At 39.9% G+C, this 19,111-nt stretch overlaps 1 protein-coding gene across 3 annotated transcripts in view; it reads left to right on the top strand.

Moving 5' to 3' along the window:
• The window catches only part of dmgdh (dimethylglycine dehydrogenase), a 200,459-nt gene that overhangs the window by 132,382 nt on the left and 48,966 nt on the right, over nt 1-19,111 (top strand). For all 3 annotated transcript variants that reach the window (XM_076284921.1, XM_076284920.1, XM_076284919.1), the window contains 2 exons: nt 9-174; nt 11,587-11,717. In XM_076284921.1, the coding sequence (XP_076141036.1) occupies nt 9-174; nt 11,587-11,717 (297 nt within the window). The remainder of the gene's footprint in view (nt 1-8; nt 175-11,586; nt 11,718-19,111) is intronic.

The following is a 19,111-nucleotide window of genomic DNA, read 5'->3' on the forward strand; positions in this document are numbered from 1 at the left end:
ATTTATAGCCCCAACTTCCGCAGAACCAACTGGTTTGGGCCAGTGGGACGTGAGTGTAAGCTGGTAATGGAGAAGGTCGGATTAATTGATCTGTCACCTTTTGGAAAGTTCATTGTGAAAGGAAAGGATTCATTGAAACTACTTGATCATCTTTTTGCCAACACCATGCCGAAGGTAAAAAAAAAAAAACTTTGTATGTGTGACGAACTCACTGCACTTCAGTATTACATTAATCCGAGAAATGGTTAACGTCAGAGAAAAGACGATAGAACGATAGAAATTTGGTAGTTACTGATCACTGGGTCCTATCTTGGCGATCTGAAACGTCTGGTCAGACGTACAAAGTTTAAAAACATTTAAGGCGTGTCCAGTCCACATTAGCTAATTTAATGGTGTAATTTTGTGATCAAACGCTGGGCTCAAAAGGGTTGTTCCCATATCTCAGTCAGTCATGGGTGTGTTTTGGGCGTAACATCCTTTAAACCAATGGGAATAACATCTGTCATTCGCTTGAAGAGCCAGCAGCGCAACAGCATACAGCCCGTCAGTATTTTGACAGTCAACGCATTTGAAGGAGTCTGCTTGCACAATTCCACAAGTAGACTACTTGCTTTACTAAAACCTGTGTGTGACTAGCAGAGTATAGTCTATATGCATTCTGCACTCGCCTATTATTTGAACTCATGGACAGAGAACCAGCGGTCTCAAAACAGTTCTACACAGTTATTTTTCTTGCACTATTGACTGACAAGGGGTTACAATAGAAAAATGATCCTGAAAAAAGCAACACTTATGCAAATAATGTTCGAATGACTGAATAAAAATCCTAGGATATTTATCCCACAGAGGAGTTGTTTGAGACAGGTTGCTAAGGGATGCTTACATCTTGTGACAGTGTGTCTTCAGCTGTACTTTATATGCGCCTTTCGCTATAGACTAGGTTTTTCTTGGTCAGTGGCGTAATTATTTTACGTGGTATTTATCATAACTATAGCTCATTGGGTAATCAGCGTCTTTCTCCACCCTCACTGCAATTTGTGAATGTTCACAACTGAACTGCATACTTCAATCACAAGCACAGTTTAATGAAGTTAACTGATGACAACATTAAAAAGAATCAAATGTTTAGTGATCATGAAATAATACAATAAGATGTCAAAAAGCCAGGAGATTATGAAAGGTAGAAGTTCTACTCAAATTACTTGTGCACATAGGCTATAGGGCAATACAGCTGTACAGATTTAATTTCGCGAAGTCCCACCCCCCTTAGTTACTGTTGCTAAGTCCAACAGCTCAGACCGGAGTTGACTAGAACTTCAATGGTAGCTGTAAGCCTGTCTGTAAAAGTTACAACCCAGCTTTTACAGAGCTACGGACCTGATTTAATTTAGAATCCGTTGAACAACTCCAGTATGCCATGGAGACACGTATAAAAATGTATATCTAGGTTTGTTGGGTGACAAACTTAGACAGGGGGCGAGAGGGACTCACTGATATTAAAAGCTAGACAGACTGATAGAATAGCTAGATAGACTTGCATGCATATTACAAGGGCACCAGGTCATGTCATGTAAGGAACATGGTACTGCAAATAAACAGAAACATAGTCTACATTGCAGAGCGACTTTATTAATTTATGGTGAATAAATATTACTGTAAGAAATCATCCATGATGCAGGAGGTAGATGCAGGTTTCTTTTATTCTGAAGTCACACCAGTTAAACAGCCAACTTGCAGCATTATGAAAGCCAAGAGTAAACAAGAATGTCAAACAAAACTACAGTCCAAACTGTTTAGCGAACAGAACAAAGGATAGGGCTTAGCGCTGTGTAGCATTACAAATGCTGCTCAAAAAAGGAATTGAAACGAAAGAGTTTAATTAAGTACCAAAACATGTGATGACTACAACCAATAGGGAGTGCCAGAGTTCAGGTGCTGCTTGTTGGGGTGACAAGGAAAAAACAAGGAAATCATTTAATCAATAAGTGGGTGATGAGGACCTAACTGGGGCTACAACTGTTTGAGTAGGCCCAGGAGTCATCACAGTTACACTACTGTGCACAGCCCCATGCTTTTCTGACGAGGCGATGCTAGCACATTAGCAGCGGTTAGCTAACTATGCTAACCTTAGTTGTCTACGAGTCTCCTCAAAGTGACAATCATATTATACACAATGCTGGCAGTGCTGGGAACATAGGACCCGGGGAACATAGGGATGACCCCGCTGGGAACAATAAACGACCTTGTTTATCTTATTTACATTGAGTTAACTGTTTGGCTTAATCTATAGATGTGGTGGAGCACTGTTTCATTGTGGTTTGCTAAGGAGTAACTTAACCCTTTGCTTAAAATAAGGGAGAGCTGGGAGAGAATTTAATCTAATTTAACATAATTACAAAAAAGCATAATGAAGATTGAAAGCCATTATTCTGTGTATTGGTTTTAATCCCACACATGGCCGTCCTTTTTCAATTTACATCACTATACATCACTATACAATCCCATAAAACCGGAAAAAAATCACGGCTCCCAGTGCATTTCTATGGAGCCGTAAGGTGAAGCTGTCGAACTTTGTCTACATGTGCGGAGCTACTGGACTGCCATTGGCTCATCCGCGTTCGATGGGCGGGGCTTGCGATAGGTCAATTGTCAAATCTAGCAAGTAGGAAACTTTAAGTGGATGACATGAAAGTGAAAGTAAGATATTAGAAAGGCTAGTGAAAGCTAAGGTTGATTTTGACTTTGTACAAAGAAGGAAAACTGGTGCTCTGAATAGCGATTCAGTTGTCTTTAAACCAACAATTTTAACCGCTATTTGGATTTGCAATTTTTCCACGAAACTCCCAATTTCCCCTGACCCTCTTATGAATGAATGCATATAAGTGCATGACCAGCACCTGTACATGACACGAAAAAGCGCAAATTGCCATTCTCAGCTCCTGCGACAGGCAGTTTAATCTAAGTGTGGCCTGTTAGTACATACCACGCCATGTTTTTATGTGCATGTTGCAAAGAAAATACGCCTCAAGTGGGCGCTAAAGCGTCGGTACATCCAGAGCCGTTTATAAAGAGAGTTGCGACAACTGGAGAATCGAATGTTCTGAGCTATCCCGTTAGCGATTGGTTCCGAGGTGGTCACGTGTTTCATCCCAACATAAGCAGATCCCCATTGACATAGTACAGTCAGGGGCAGCGCTAATGGTTCAAAATGGGGGGGGGGGACCTGTAATGGGCCCCTATACTGTATACTATACTATAGTGTTTATCCCAACAACATGTTTTTATTTAGTCCAGAGGCTGAGGCATATTGTTTTCTTTCATGTCGATTTAAGATTGTTTGTGTAGGTTATATGTATAGGCACCCAGTTTAATTTCCATATTTTGACAATCGTATAGCCTATAACAAACGCATTTCATTTGAAAAAGCAACCTGGTCAATTGCTAACAACTAAGTGCAACTAGCTCTATTAACTCACTGAATGCCAAGCTGTTTTCGGAAGCTTTGTCCTAGAGTGCCAGCAATCTAGACCATTGTTGATGATTTTTGTACAGCCAAAGCATATTCTGTGTTATAGCTATGAACACATACAATGGCTCATTTAAAAGCGAGACCTTGCGAGACTGCCACCTAGTGATAGACCCAAGAAAATGGCCTGGTTTTGACCTGACGTGCATGCGTCACTGATTCGACCCAAAGCGGCAACCGAGTTATGATAAAATGTCCAGGGGCCGTATTCACCAAGAATTTTAAGGCTAAAAGTAGCTCCTAAGTGGCGAATTTAGGAGCAACTCCTAAAAATAATGGGCGTGTCACTCCTAACTTTAGGACTCCTAATTTTTTTCACTAAAAGTAATTCACGAAGCATTTTAGACCTAAAAGTAGCACCTAAGTCTGGGACAGCTTAAAAGAAGTCGAGAGGACTCCTAACTCACTAAGACCTATTCACAAACAGCTTTTTGTGGCATTTCACGTTGCGATGTTTTGAAATGCGTAGCCTATGCGGCAACAGGAGCTTCCAATCGCGAGGGAACAATTTTGCATTCATAAAAGGGACGCAATAACGCCCACAACAACAACCAAAACTACTCATTGTTAACATGTAAATTAAATGTAACGTTTCATTGTGAATCAAATTAAAATGTTCTCCTCTTTGCAAACGTATGCATATGGTGACAGATTAATTTAATAATGTTGCAATGATACTGCATCAATCCGTAGGCCTATGTTTCATTAGGCTACTAGGCTATTTGTTTTGCCTTACTCTTTATTCATTTAGGCTAGGCCTTTTTATTCAGTTATTTATCATCTTCCGTCCTTCGCACTACTTGTGTAGCGCACGCATTCTCAGACCTGTCACTCATCATCGTAAGGGAGGTGTTTGGAATCATTCCCGCGTTACAATCATCAGCCAATCAAGGTGGTCACTTCATTCAAGCTCGTGCATGAGTAACGTCATCCATAGCAACGAAGACTCACTCTTAGTTTAGGAGTTGTCATTTTTCCTTACTAAGAGTAGGTCTGAAAGGCTTTGTGAATAACTTTTAAGAGAAAACTCCTAGCTAAAATCTTTTAGTGCGATTTAGGAGTACTCCTAGTGGTAAGATAAGGCTTTGTGAATACGGTCCCAGATAAAATGTCCAGATTGTGCGTTTTCATGAGTTTTCGATCGTCATATATTTAATTTCCATTCATCACAGAGTTCCCAAAATCACATATAAGGTGTGTTAGAGTGTCTAGTTTCGTAATTTAAAAAAAAGCTAAAAACGTAATATTACGTTTTTGCCACTCAACGGCACTCAATGAGTCAACACATCCAAAAGGGCATTGCGCTTTTGCATGTTTAGGCTATTTGTTTGTTTTTGTTCTCTCGTGGGTCGTATTGACTTTTCCATGCTGCAATTTAGGCTTAGCAATGTTGGCAGCGAGGGCTATGTGAGGATTGAGGAGTCTATTTTACTATTAACACCACTAAAACCCACAATTATTCTGATGATGACGTTCCTATATGCCTCGGCGCGCAATGCGACAAAGCTTAGCCTCCCATCGACAAGCAGTGTGCTGATTTTGGCAGAACCATCCAGACCTAAAGTAGGCCCTATTTATTTAATAATAAATCTACCCATAATGGTTACACATTTCATTAATTCAAACAGATAAAGAGAAAGAAAGGCAAACAAAACTAGAAAAGCATTTCCTGAAGGAAATACAGTGCATGAAAATGCCAAAAATATGATGTAAAATATCATACAGAGTAAAAACAAATAATGCAGATATAGTTGCAATAGTGTTGCTAGGGTACATATGTTGTTTGTTATGCCAAATTAAGTGGTTGCTATGCTGGTTGCTTAGGTAATCCTGTTGGTTGCTATGGTGGTTGCTAGGTTGAAGTTGTGGTGGTTGCTAGGCTGTTGCTAGGGTATTTGACATGGTTGCTAGGCTGTTGCTAGGGTATTTGACATGGTTACTAGGCTGTTGCTAGGGTACTTGAGGTGGTTGCTAGGCTGATGCTAGGTTACTTGTGGTGGTTGCTATGCTGGTTGCTAGGTTAAACTCATTGGTTGCTATATTGGTTGCTAGGTTGTAACTGTGGAAGTGGTTGCTAGGCTGTTGCTAGGGTATTTGACATGGTTACTAGGCTGTTGCTAGGGTACTTGAGGTGGTTGCTAGGCTGATGCTAGGTTACTTGTGGTGGTTGCTATGCTGGTTGCTAGGTTAAACTCATTGGTTGCTATATTGGTTGCTAGGTTGTAACTGTGGAAGTGGTTGCTAGGCTGTTGCTAGGGTATTTGACATGGTTACTAGGCTGTTGCTAGGGTACTTGAGGTGGTTGCTAGGCTGATGCTAGGTTACTTGTGGTGGTTGCTATGCTGGTTGCTAGGTTAAACTCATTGGTTGCTATATTGGTTGCTAGGTTGTAACTGTGGAAGTGGTTGCTAGGCTGTTGCTAGGGTATTTGACATGGTTACTAGGCTGTTGCTATGGTACTTGAGGTGGTTGCTAGGCTGTTGCTAGGTTAGTTGTGATGGTTGCTATGCTGGTTGCTAGGTTAAAGTCATTGGTTGCTATATTGGTTGCTTGGTTGTAACTGTGGAAGTGGTTGCTAGGCTATTGCTAGGGTATTTGACATGGTTGCTATGCTGTTGCTAGGGTACTTGAGGTGGTTGCTAGGCTGTTGCTAGGTTAGTTGTGTCACTCACTGGTCCAGAAAAGCAACTGTTGCATCATAGAGATTTTATAACCACATGCTCTCGTTGATTGTATGATTGCACTATTTGTGGTATGCAGGCATTGTACAACGGGGCCCCCATATCCAGTATTCACAGAATCATCACATATCCAGTTCATAACAACAATTAAATTATAGATATAGTCACCTACAAATGAAACAGAGGGCGCTTGTTTTATTGAGCAGGTCTTGCATAGAAGCCATAATAAGGACATATCTGTGTATTATTTGAAATTTTAGGCTATGGTATGTTTATTTTTTCTTCACACAGGATGATGTTAGTGTGCCGTGGGACATTTTAAGTGTCAAAAGTGAAAAGGTTGAAAAACACTGGTTTAAATGGTTAAATTATTTGCGAGGTAGATGAGGTTTAATGTAGTTGGAATGCCTGAACAGTTAAATAGGTGGACAGTTTAAAAGGTTAAATTATTTGCGAGGTAGGGCTAGATGAGGTTTAATATAGTTGGAATGACTGAACAGTTAAATAGGTGGATAGTTTAAAAGGTTAAATTATTTGCTAGGTAGATGAGGTTTAACATAGTTGGAATGACTGAACTAGGTAGATGAGGTTTAATATAGTTGGAATGACTGAACAGTTAAATAGGTGGATAGTTGAAATGGTTAAATTATTTGCTAGGTAAATGAGGTTTAATATAGGTGGAATGACTGAGCAGTTAAATAGATGGATAGTTTAAATGGTTAAAGTTGTAGACAGAGGAAACAGTTGAACAAGATGTGTAGTCTTATTAAAGGAATTATCCGTAGTAAAATGCACTTTAGATCAATTTACGGATGATTGGGAGTACATACGTTGAGTTGACATCCAAATCATGTCATTCGGATGTGTTTTGAGAAAGTTCGATGTTACCGTTTTTAGTCAAAGCTCGTTAGCGTGGAAGTGAGAAGGGCATATTATTTCGCCGCTACAAAACGCTATTTTTATACCTCTTCTACAGTTCCAAACAACATTGCACTTAAGTGGTAGTGAGTAGAGGGTCCCTAAAGCCAAACCGAAGTATCCCGAGGTCTTTATTTGTTAAGTTTTATTTCAGTGTCAAGTTTTATTTCAGTAAGTTTTATTTCAGTGTCAAGTGTTATTTCAGTATCCTAAGTGATCTAAAGTGCATTTTACTCCAGATAATTCCTTTAAGAGAATGAGACTGTATGCTTAAAGCCTGAGAAACTGACAGTTGATGCAGGTGGCCGGAACACCTGGCCTAGGATTCTAATTGCTCTATTATGATGTCATCAGCCCATGTTAAGTCTATGGGGAAATTTTGAATAGTTTTTAATTAATAGTTTAAAAAGTATAAAAGTTACAAAGATGAAAAATACAAAGCCCCCATGTCCTAAGTAACACCTACATAACATAGTTTGAATGAAGTTTCTACGTTAAACGGTTGAAGCTGCATTAACTGCGTTAGAAGAAGAACTAGAAAAGCATTTCCTGAAGGAAATACAGTGCATGAAAATGCTAAAACATGATGTAAAATATCATACAGAGTAAAAACAAACTATATTGGTTGCTAGGTAGATGAGGTTTAATATAGTTGGAATGACTGAACAGTTAAATAGGTGGATAGTTTATATGGTTAAATTATTTGCTAGGTAGATGAGGTTTAATATAGTTGGAATGACTGAACAGTTAAATAGGTGGATAGTTTAAATGGTTAAATTATTTAGGTAGATAGTTGACGATAACTGACAGTTGGAATGGCTCTAATGTTTGCTAGCAGTTATGCTAACTATGTTAACAAAGATAATAATGCTAACCAATTATCTTTGCTTAGTTAATTTCGCTAATGTTTTCTAGCAGTTTTTAAAAAAATGCTAATAATGTTAATGCTGTTAACTATGTGACTTAGTGCACTGTACTGTTATTCCAAGGCTTTTTACAGTGCATGAAAATACACTGTACTGTTCTTCCTAGGCTTCTTATTACAGTGCATGAAAATGCACTGTACTGTTCTTCCTAGGCTTCTTCTTCTTATTCTTCCGCTAATGCATTTAATGCAGCTTCAACCGTTTAACGTAGAAACTTCATTCAAACTATGTTACGTAGGTCTTACTTAGGACATGACTGCTATGTATTTTTCAGCTTTGTAACTTTTATACTTTTTAAACTATTAATTAAAAACTACTCAAAATGTCCCCATAGACCTAACATGGGCTGATGACATCACAATAAAGCCGTTAAGCAATTAGAATCCTATGGCAGGTGTTCCGGCCACCTGGATCAACTGCCAGTCTCAGGCTTTAAGCATATATATATATAAGCATCCTATATAAAACATTAGCTAAATTAACTAAGTTAAGTAACTTGGTTAGCATTATTATCTTTGTTAACATAGTTAGCATAACTGCTAGCAAACATTAGAGCAATTCCAACTGTCAGTTATCGTCAACTATCTACCTAAATAATTTAACCATTTAAATTATCCACCTATTTAACTGTTCAGTCATTCCAACTATATTAAAACTTATCTACCAAGCAAATAATTTAACCATATAAACTACCCACCTATTTAACTGTTCAGTCATTCCAACTATATTAAACCTCATCTACCTAGCAACCAATATAGTTTTTTTTTTACTCTGCATATTTTACATCATATTTTTTGCATTTTCATGCACTGTATTTCCTTCAGGAAATGCTTTTTACAGTGCATGAAAATCACTTGAATGGCGTTTGCTAACGTTAGCAATCCAACAATCTTAGATAGCTAAAACGTTTTTTAAACAGAAAAGTGAATTATTTTATAGATTTCAGTCGAATCCATTGGCGTTATGCCGTAAAACCTATCAATCTGAGCATGCGTGACTCACATCGGGTAACAACTCACATCGGGGAGTGACAAGGCTCTATTAAGACTACACACCCTGTTCAACTGCTTCCTCTGCCAAAAACTGTTTCAAAATAAAAGTCCTCACTACAATATTTCACTGTTAAACAATTTTACCCTTTAAACTACTGAACTTTTTAACTGGTCAGCCATTGTAACTGTTACTTGTCATCAACTATGACTCTCTTTATTTACGTTATTTTTTATAGTTTTCCTGTTATTCTCTTAGTCCTTTTTACTGCTTTCAAGTCGGCTGATGTTAACGTCTGTCCATTGGGAGCTTGCTATGGCTAGCTTTTGCCCTGGGCCTCTTACATCCTTCCCATCCATCTGTGAGCCGGTGCTGCACTTCACTGTCTGGTCGAGGGGATTCCTCGGGACAGCAGCTGGAGCTACTCTGCGAAAGATCTGCCGAGGCCGCCGAGCTGTTTCTGACCAGTGAGCTGCCATGCCAACTGCCTGGAGTCTGGATTGAGCAGACTAACGTTAACGTTGAATGACTCTGCATTACGGACCAACTACGGTCGCTGTTAAAAGTCCACCGAGTTGCTGATCTACAAGATCGCCCATGACTTCGGACTGTTATGCTTCCAGTGATCTCCAGACTAACAAGGCCTAACGTTCACGTTATCTCCAGACTGCCAGTGAGATGAAGAACTTTGTTGGCGTTGCATGCATCGGTTGTGGAGACACAGCTGTGCGCAGTTTCACGCGAGTCATCATTGCCCTTGGACATTTTCAGCCGGTTGGAAATTGGACTAATTTTTATTTTTAATTTTTATTTATTAATTTGTTTGTTGTCTGTCTTGTATGTGTTGGTGTCACGGGTACGCTGGCGACTACGCCGCTCCGTCCGGCATCGTTTGTTATTTCTTAAATGTAGTTCTGTCTTGGTGTCACGGGTATGCTGGCGACTACGCCGCTTCGTCCGCTATTGTCTTTGTTAGTCTATGTGTCATTGCCAATGTCTTATATGTGGAGCGCTTTGGGTTGCACTTTGTGCACGTTAAATGCGCTATACAAATAAAACTGACTTGACTACCCACTGTAGCTAGTTAGCATGGTTAGCATAGTTAACATGTTAACATTGCTAACATTATTAGTATTTTTAGCAAAACTGCTAAAAATGATTAGCTAAGTTAGCTAAGTAACATGGTTAGGATGGTTAGCATTGCTAGCATGCTAGTTATCATAGTTAGCATAACTGCTAAAAATGATTAGCTAGGTTAGCTAAGTCACATGGTTAGCATAGTTAGCATAACTGTTAAAAATGATTAGCTAAGTTAGCTAAGTCACATGGTTAACATAGTTAGCATGCTAGTTAGCATAACTACTAAAAAATGATTAGCTAGGTTAGCTAAGTCACATGGTTAGCATAGTTAGCATTTTAACATTGTTAGCATGCTAGTTAGCATAGTAACTTGGTTAGCATTATTATCTTTGTTAACATAGTTAGCATAACTGCTAGCAAACATTAGAGCCATTCCAACTGTCAGTTATCGTCAACTATCTACCTAAATAATTTAACCATTTAAACTATCCATTCATTCATTCATTCAACCTTTATTTATTCTCGGAGGGTCATTGAGGGAAGCCCTCATTTTCAATGAAGCCGAGATTACAGAAACACTACAGATAACAAAAAGACAAAAGATGCCGGACGGAGCGGCGTAGTCGCCAGCACTCGGCGTAAAGAAATGAATGAAGTACAATGGAGTTTTATGCACTTTGGATACCTTAAGTGATTAAAGCCATGTCTTAACCCCTTTGTCAGTCAATAGTTAAAGTAAATAACTAAGTGAAAAAACTGTTTTGTCGTTGCCTATGAGACCATGGTGAAGTTAGTTTCAGTTTGTCTATGAGTTCAAATAATAGGCGCATGTGTACGTATACATCTAGGCTATATTCTGTTAGTCACACACACATTTTAGTAAAGCAAAGTTTAGTGGAATTCTGGTGTTGCATGTACACAGTCTCACGTGCAAGCAGATTCCTTCAGATGACTACCAAAATACCAACATGTTTGATGTTGCACTCCTTGCTCTTAAAGGGAACAACAGATGTCATTCTCATTGGTTTAAACACACCCATGACTAATTAAAAAACATAACAACCCTTTTGAACAATGTGCCTGGCGTCTGTTATGTGGTAAAGATAGTGATTTTGGACTGGTCACACCCTAAACATAATTAAACCATACGTCTCAGAGGATATGTTTCTGATTCTCAAGATAGGGCCCAATAAGTGCAATCTGTACCACACAGTGGATTACCTGCAAAAGCGTGTATCTTGCTCAAAATGCTTAGTTTATGTCTGAAAAGCAAGTATTTATGCAAATAAAACTGTCAGTCTGATCATAACAACACAGATATGTTTCTCAAGGTCACCGAGTACTGTCGGTACGAAACAAATGAAAATAATTGGTTTGTAGTTATTAACAAACTTATGCTAACTTATGTTAACATATAACTGGATATATGTATGATTCACAGTGATTTCATGTTTACTTATTTCAGGTGGGCATGACAAATATTAGCCACATGCTGACTCCTCGGGGGAGAGTATATGCTGAGGTCACTATTACTCAACTGTCACCAGGAGAATTTCTTCTGCTCACTGGGTCAGGGTCTGAGCTGCATGACCTCAGGTAGGGGTAGAGGATAATGGTTGGATAACCTTTCCTTTTACGGTTCCATAATTACCAAGTACCTGTGCTGTAGCTGTACCGAAAAAAAAGAAGAACATAAAACGATATAGTAGTCAGGGTCTGAGCTGCTCTCGCCAAAGTCGCTCCAAGACATGTAGCCTCAAGCTGCAAATGTGGCCACGGTCTCCTCCTTTGGTCTCGTTCAGTAGCCAGCTGTGCGCAATCTCCTCATGAGCCTACCTGTAGCAACATTCACTTCTAACATTTAACTTAACTACCAAGATAACATTACGTGTATTTGTATGTGATATAATACTTCACCCTTGGTAATGTAGCCTATGAACACAATTCTAAGACGCACGAAACATAAAGGCTTTTGGGATTGGTTGATAACTTACAGAGAACCTAGTCACCCGTTTGATTACATAGACTCATGCATTAGCACGGTTACGGTCTCGTTCAGTAGCCTGGTGCGCAGTCTCCTCATGACAGCCTACCTACCATGTAACAAACATTTTACTTAACATAACTACCAAGATAACATGACATGTATTTGTATGTGATATCCATCGGTAATGTAGCCTATGAATTTCTATGTTCTATGTCATCTAAGATGCACGAGAAATAAAGGATTCTGGGATTGGTTGATAACTCAAACTTGCGAGAACAGACACCCGTTTAGACTCATACCCTCGATTATGGTCTCATACCCTCGTCTATGGTCTCGGACCTAGTCACCCGTTTGATTACATAGACTCATGCACGTTAGCACGGTTACGGTCTCGTTCAGTAGCCTGGTGCGCGGTCTCTTCATGACAACCTACTATGAAGCCAGCAACATTCACTTCTCTAGCATTTAACTTTATAACTACCAAGATAACATGACATGTATTTGTATGTGATGTACGTCCCCATCGATAATGTGTGAATTGCCATGAACACAATCATCTAAGATGCACTAAAAACAAGGCTTGGTTAATAACTTGCCGAGAACCTAGACACCTGTTTAATTACATTAGACTCATAGCCTACCCTCGGTAACGGTCTCATTCAGTAGCCTGGTGCGCGGTCTCTTCTTGAAAACCTATGAAGCCAGCAACATTCACTTCTCTAACATTTACATGACGTGTATTTTTATGTAATGTAGGCTACTTCCCCATCGATAATGTGTGAATTGCCATGAACACAATCATCTACGATATAGGCTACTAGAATCAAGGCTTGGTTAATAACTAAAATTTGTCGAAAACCTAGACCATTTGATTACATTAGGCAACTATGAAGCCAGCAACATTCACTTTTCTAACATTTAACTTTATAACTACCAAGATCACATGACCTGTAGGCTATTTGTAGGAGATATACTTCCACATCGATAATGTGTGAATTGCCATGAACACAATCATCTACGATGCACTAGAAACAAGGCTTGGTTAATGAATCAAACTTGCTGAGAACCAAGACAGTGCTTGATTAGGATACAGACTCAACTGGCTGTCTCATTCAGTCTCCTCGTGACAGTCTGCAGCCTACAGTCTACTTCTAAACAGTCTACAGCCTACTTCTAAACATTTATTTAACATAACTACCAAGATAACATTATGTATATTTGTATGTGATATAATACTTTCCCATATATATGAATTTCCATGAACATAATCATCTAGTTTATGCACTAGAAATAAAGGCTTATGTGATCGGTTGATTACTCGAACCTGCCGAGAACCTAGTAGTCTTCTCAGTTTGGGGCAAAAATGTGGTCAAGGCTGCAAATCATGATTAACATTTGAGCTTATTTTTTCTGTTCATTTAGGGCCCAATAAAGAAAAAAATGCAAGGAGCCCAAACAATTAGGTGGGGGAAGGCCCTGAAACGGCCACGCCCACTTTTTAGAACCAGAATTCTGCAATATCATCCGGCTGCGGACACAAATAGGCGTTCCCGTGCTGGTGACCAAAACGCCCCCTTCTTCGTCACTATCAACAACATCCGGCTCCCTTCGCCTCCTGAATGCGACGGTCGACATTTGGGTTATAGCATTCGCTAGATAGTTAACCTTTCTGAAGAAGTTGTTTTAGAATAACACTTAGAACACAAAGAGTAGTAGAACTAGGACAGGTAGCGTAGAACTAGCGTTAGCGACAATACAGAACGTTAGTCCTATTAGCCTACAGTACAAGTTTACATTTGATCTACGTGTAGGATCTAAGCACAAGCAGACGTCAGCTAGCATCGAGATGCTTGTTTAGGTGTAATTTCCTGATTACAGTAGCCTAAACTACGATAATTTCAGGGAGGCTCCATGGTAGCCAAATCTATTGAGAATGTTGGGGCTGTGTAGTTATCTCTGGAGAGAGCATGGGACTTTGTACCGTTCTAATCCAGATACCATAGGCTACACTCCCCTCCACATTAAATGTTCTCAATAAAGATACAAATAAAAATAATTGTTCTCAAACTATTTACTTTTAATATATTCACAGTATGGTCAGTTGTACATGGTAAGAACAGTAGTGTTGTTTTTGTACTTTTGAACAGGCAAGAACAGTATTGAAAAAACTCAGGCTATTTATTAAGAAACAGCAGTTCACTTTGAGCCAGAGAGCTGGCCGATAGCATCAGGGGTCAGTAAAGAATATTGAATTAATGTATTTCAGTGCATTGTGCCCAATTCACAAATTCAGTTACTTGCAAAGATTCAAAAATAAAAACATAATTAAATAATAATAATAATAAAAACACTCTTACACTAGGAGCTTATTCACCTGTAGGCTAACAAGCCCCATAGGCATATAACTGATTTGCCAAATAGGCTGTGAAACCCCAAAAACCTGTTCTGCCAAAGCATCATTAATGTAAATGGAGGGGTGGAAGGGCTTTGCAAGTGTTTTGAAAGATTTAGATAGATAGATAGATAGATAGATAGATACTTTATTGATTCAAGGTCTCAGTAGCATACAGACATCACACACAACATGCACTAACAACAAAAAAAGTAATAAAAGTATATAATATAAAAAACACAACTAAGCAATAAGGACAGTAGAAGATAAAGGGTATACTAAAATACAAATTATACTGAATAACACTAAATCTAAAACAAGTCTAAAACAGTATCCATAGTGTGCTTAGGGGTGATTAAGCATGAGGCGCTTGCAATGACTGAGTCAGGGACTGAGCCTGTGATTCTCTGTGCATAGTAAGGTAAGGTGCTCTGTGAGAGTGAGTGTCATGGTGATGGTGCAAATTAGTAAGTCCAACAGTGCAAGAATAAAGTCTATAGAGACCAGCATAAAATAAATATGGACATATAAGAGAGTAGACAAGGTAATATAAAAAAGACTATAGAAAAACTATATCAGTGCAAGAATGAGTTGACGTCATAGGGTTACAGCCGTTATACGAGTATTGATTATAAAGCATTAAGTATTAAGTAAAGGTATAAGTGTGGCCACAATCCGGCTGTGGGGTGGAGGGAGGGGTTATGCATATGTGCTCATATAGCATGCAAACAGTGAAGCAGTAAGACAGTGGTAAAAAGTGGCTAGTGGACAGACAGTACAGCAAGATTTTGATACTCTGTTATAAACACCTAGCATAGACATAACAAGACACAGTGTTTCTCCAATAATTTGTTGTAACACTTCTGGGGGGAAGATTGGCCTGTCAAATACAAATAAATGGCCAAGTTTGTTTTTGTTTCATTTGTAGCCATGTTAGAAAATGGCAAAGTACAGAGGCAGTATGTAATACCTTTCACTGCTTGCTGTCTGGAAGGTGGTGCTGAACTGGGCCGATGGAGACGATGGGAGGGGTACGCCAGCTTGTCCTGCAGGGCTAGAGCGAGAGAGAGAGAGTTTTTTTTTAACCATCTTCATAAGCAACAAATTAAACTAAATGGCAAAGGACTTAATATAGTAGTGATACCTTACCTACCTAGTAGTACTTATATAAGTGATACCTTTCACTGCTTGCTTGAGAGGGTGGGAGGGGTCCGCCAGCTTGTCCTACAGGGCTAGAGAGATTACAGAGAGATGAATAACAAACACTACTTACCCTCAATTATACCTGCCACCAAAACGTAGCTTCACATCGACCAATGTAATAGTGTGCCATTGCCATGCTAGCTAGCACGTTAACTCTTACCAACGAACTCTTACCAACGATGCTAACGAACATGAACATCCAAATTAACAATGTACTCTGGTCATTTCAGTCCATATAAGTATTATCTGTGATTTCAGCTACACAGGAAAATACTTGGCAAAGTCTTCGCAGCAAAATCTAACATCTAACTACAAACAGTTTTAAGTTATACGTTGCTCTCTTCTGGCTAGCTGCTAAATATGAACAAGATAACATGAGATTACCGAACCACACTTGTTGCTTTTACTATCAGATTATGATACGACGAAACAACAGCTTAGTGATGTAGGGTAAATGGAAATACTTCCCCAATGTTGTCAAAACAAACTTACTGACATCTCTCATTGAATGACCGCAACCGGGGAAATGATCTTATTAATGGAAAATACCGAGAAACCTTCTCTGTGCACACCATAGACAGTGGTGGCAGAGCCCGTCTACCTTATTAGACATAGACCTCTGAAGTTCGCCTACAAAAAAGCTGCCATCTTTGACATCCGGTATCTGGCGATTTTTCCTATGGGAAAATAACATGGGGATTTTGAATAATCGCACCTGTTAAAGTCTCGTGGGGATGAAAAAGTCTGAAATGCAGACGTTTTTCTGAACACTCTTTTGTCCTCTGCCTTCGAGTAGATACTGTGATCTCCGGTAAGTGAAGGCGGCACACTTAGATTTTTGCTACCCCAGAGCTAACTTGCAATGCAGTTTGCCATAGGTAGTTAGCTTCAATTAACAACCGGATCTCCTTATATGGGCAAAGATGGCCGTTTTGGATCTTTTTTGTAGGCGAACTTCAGAGGTCTATTCTCTGGTGGTGGACACACGGGATGAAATTGAGGAAAAGGAAGAAGATATGACATCATACCCAGCGTCACTTGAAGCTCTTCATGATTGGTCGATGCTGCAGTACCAGGAACGCCCAATGGGCGTTCTTGTTTAATGACGGACACGCCCATGCCGCAGACGGACCCTACTCGAATTCTGTATCAGCTCCTGAAGGTCGCAGAGAGTTGGTTTTTGGCTTAAAAGATGCGGAAATGCCACATGTGTATTAGTGTTATGACGAAACATAGGCCCTAAAACCTTTAATTTCTGAGATATTCGTGAAAAACCTTTTTCATCACTGAATCAATCAGTGCCCAAGCCACCTTTTTCTGTAAATCTACTCATGAAAGCCATGCAGTTTGTTTGGGCAAAAGCTCTAAATCTACTCATGGGGAATACTAGTGCTTAAGTTGATTAAGGCTCTTTGTTAGAAGATGAGGACCCCAACAACCTTCTAAGAAACAATGTAAACCAAGTGAAAATCCAAAAATTATAGGTTTTTGTAAGTTGACGGCAGTTATCACACGTGATGAAGACCATGGAGCGACTGGTTTTGGGGATATTCAGACCCCAGGTACGCCATGCAATAGACCTGCTACAGTTTGCATACCAGGAGAAAGTGGGCATGGACGATGCCATCACATATCTCCTACACAGGACGCATTCTCACCTGGACTTGAGGGAAAAGTGCTGTGAGAATCATGTTCTTTGACTTCTTCAGTGCTTTTAACACCATCCAACCCCTCAGACTGGGTGACAAGCTCCTGCAGATGGGTGGGGATGCTCAACTAGTATCCTGGATTGTAGACTACCTGACAGAGCGGCCACAGTTCGTCAGACTGAAGAACTGCCTCTCTGACACTGTGATTAGCAGCACCGGAGCTCCACAGGGAACAGTGCTCTCTCCAGTCCTGTTCACCCTGTACACGTCAGACTTCTGCTACAACACAGAGTCATGCCACATGCAGAAGTTTTCGGATAATACTGCAATTGTGGGGTGGTCAGGTATCAGGTATGGGCAAGAGAAGGAATAGAGGACCCTGGTGGAGAACTTTGTGCAATGGTGCAAACTCAACCACCTACAATTCAACACTGCTAAGACCAAGGAGATGGTGGTGGATTTCTGAAGGTCTAAGCCCGCTCTGCTGCCGGTCACCATTGAGGGGGTCAATGTGGAGGTGGTAAACACTTACAAGTATCTGGGGATACACCTTGACAATGAACTGGACTGGTCAGTCAACACTGAAGCACTCTACAGGAAAGGGCAGAGCAGGCTGTACTTCCTGAGGAGGCTGCGGTCCTTCAATGTCTGCAGCAAACTCCTCTGGATGTTTTACCAGTCTGTTGTTGCCACGGCCTCTGCTATGCTGTGGTATGCTGGGGAGGAAGCACTAAGAAGAGGGATGCTGGGCAACTGGACAGGCTGGTAAGAAACGCTGGCTTTGTTATGGGAGCTGAACTGGAGTGCATCACTTCAATATAAGACAAAAGGACCCTGAACAAACTAATCAACATCTTAGACAATGATTGCCATCCACTCCACAGTGCTATCATAAAGCAGAAGAGCTTGACTAGTTTGAGACTACGCTCACTGCCATGCACAACTGACAGACTGAGGAAGTCATTTGTCCCCAGGGACATACAACTCTTCAATGCTTAACGAAAGGGAAGAGAAGAGATCGACTTCTCTGCTTAGTCTATCTGCCTCTCCACCCTCTTCTACACTTTTATGGCCTCCTATAACAATGTTGTGTACGACTGTCCACTCGCCTACTGTGTTACTGCTTGCACTGTCTACACTGTTTACAGGTTATATTAGCCCACATGCACAACCCCTCCCTCCACTGTGGACTGTGGTCTAACTTCATACTTGACCAATGGCTGATATCCTATTACTTCAAAGCGAACCTTGCACTGCTTCTATAATTCTTATATTACTATGTTTACATTTTTCTCTTATATTGTCCATATAATTATGCTATAACTGTTATATTACTATGCTTACATTTTTCTCTTATATTGTCCATTTTTATTGCTGGTCTCTAGACTTTATGCACTGTTGAACTTATTTGCATTACCACCATGACACACCTCATAGAGCACATTACCACTGCATATTGAAACACAGAGTCAGTCCCTGCCCTGTCACGCAAGAGCCTCATGCTTATACATCCTTCGTACATTCACGTGGATCCTTGATTTAGTATCTTTTACTTACTGTCTCTATTATTGGATTTGTTATTTTATCATGCTGTTTATGTTGTAGTGTATGTTGTGATATCTTAAGCTACTGGGACCTTGAATTTCCCCTTGGGGATCAATAACGTATATATCTATCAATCTATCTGTTATGTACCTTCCTCCAAGTTCCTGTGGTGGATTTAAAAATTAAAACGTTGCCCACTGTGCTTTCATTTACA

The sequence above is a fragment of the Alosa pseudoharengus genome, unplaced genomic scaffold (assembly GCF_046254945.1).
Source record: "Alosa pseudoharengus isolate Yale_2024_CS ecotype anadromous, Long Island Sound unplaced genomic scaffold, YU_APseudo_1.1 YU_APseudo_1.1_scf_14, whole genome shotgun sequence".
NCBI classification, from domain to species: domain Eukaryota; kingdom Metazoa; phylum Chordata; class Actinopteri; order Clupeiformes; family Clupeidae; genus Alosa; species Alosa pseudoharengus.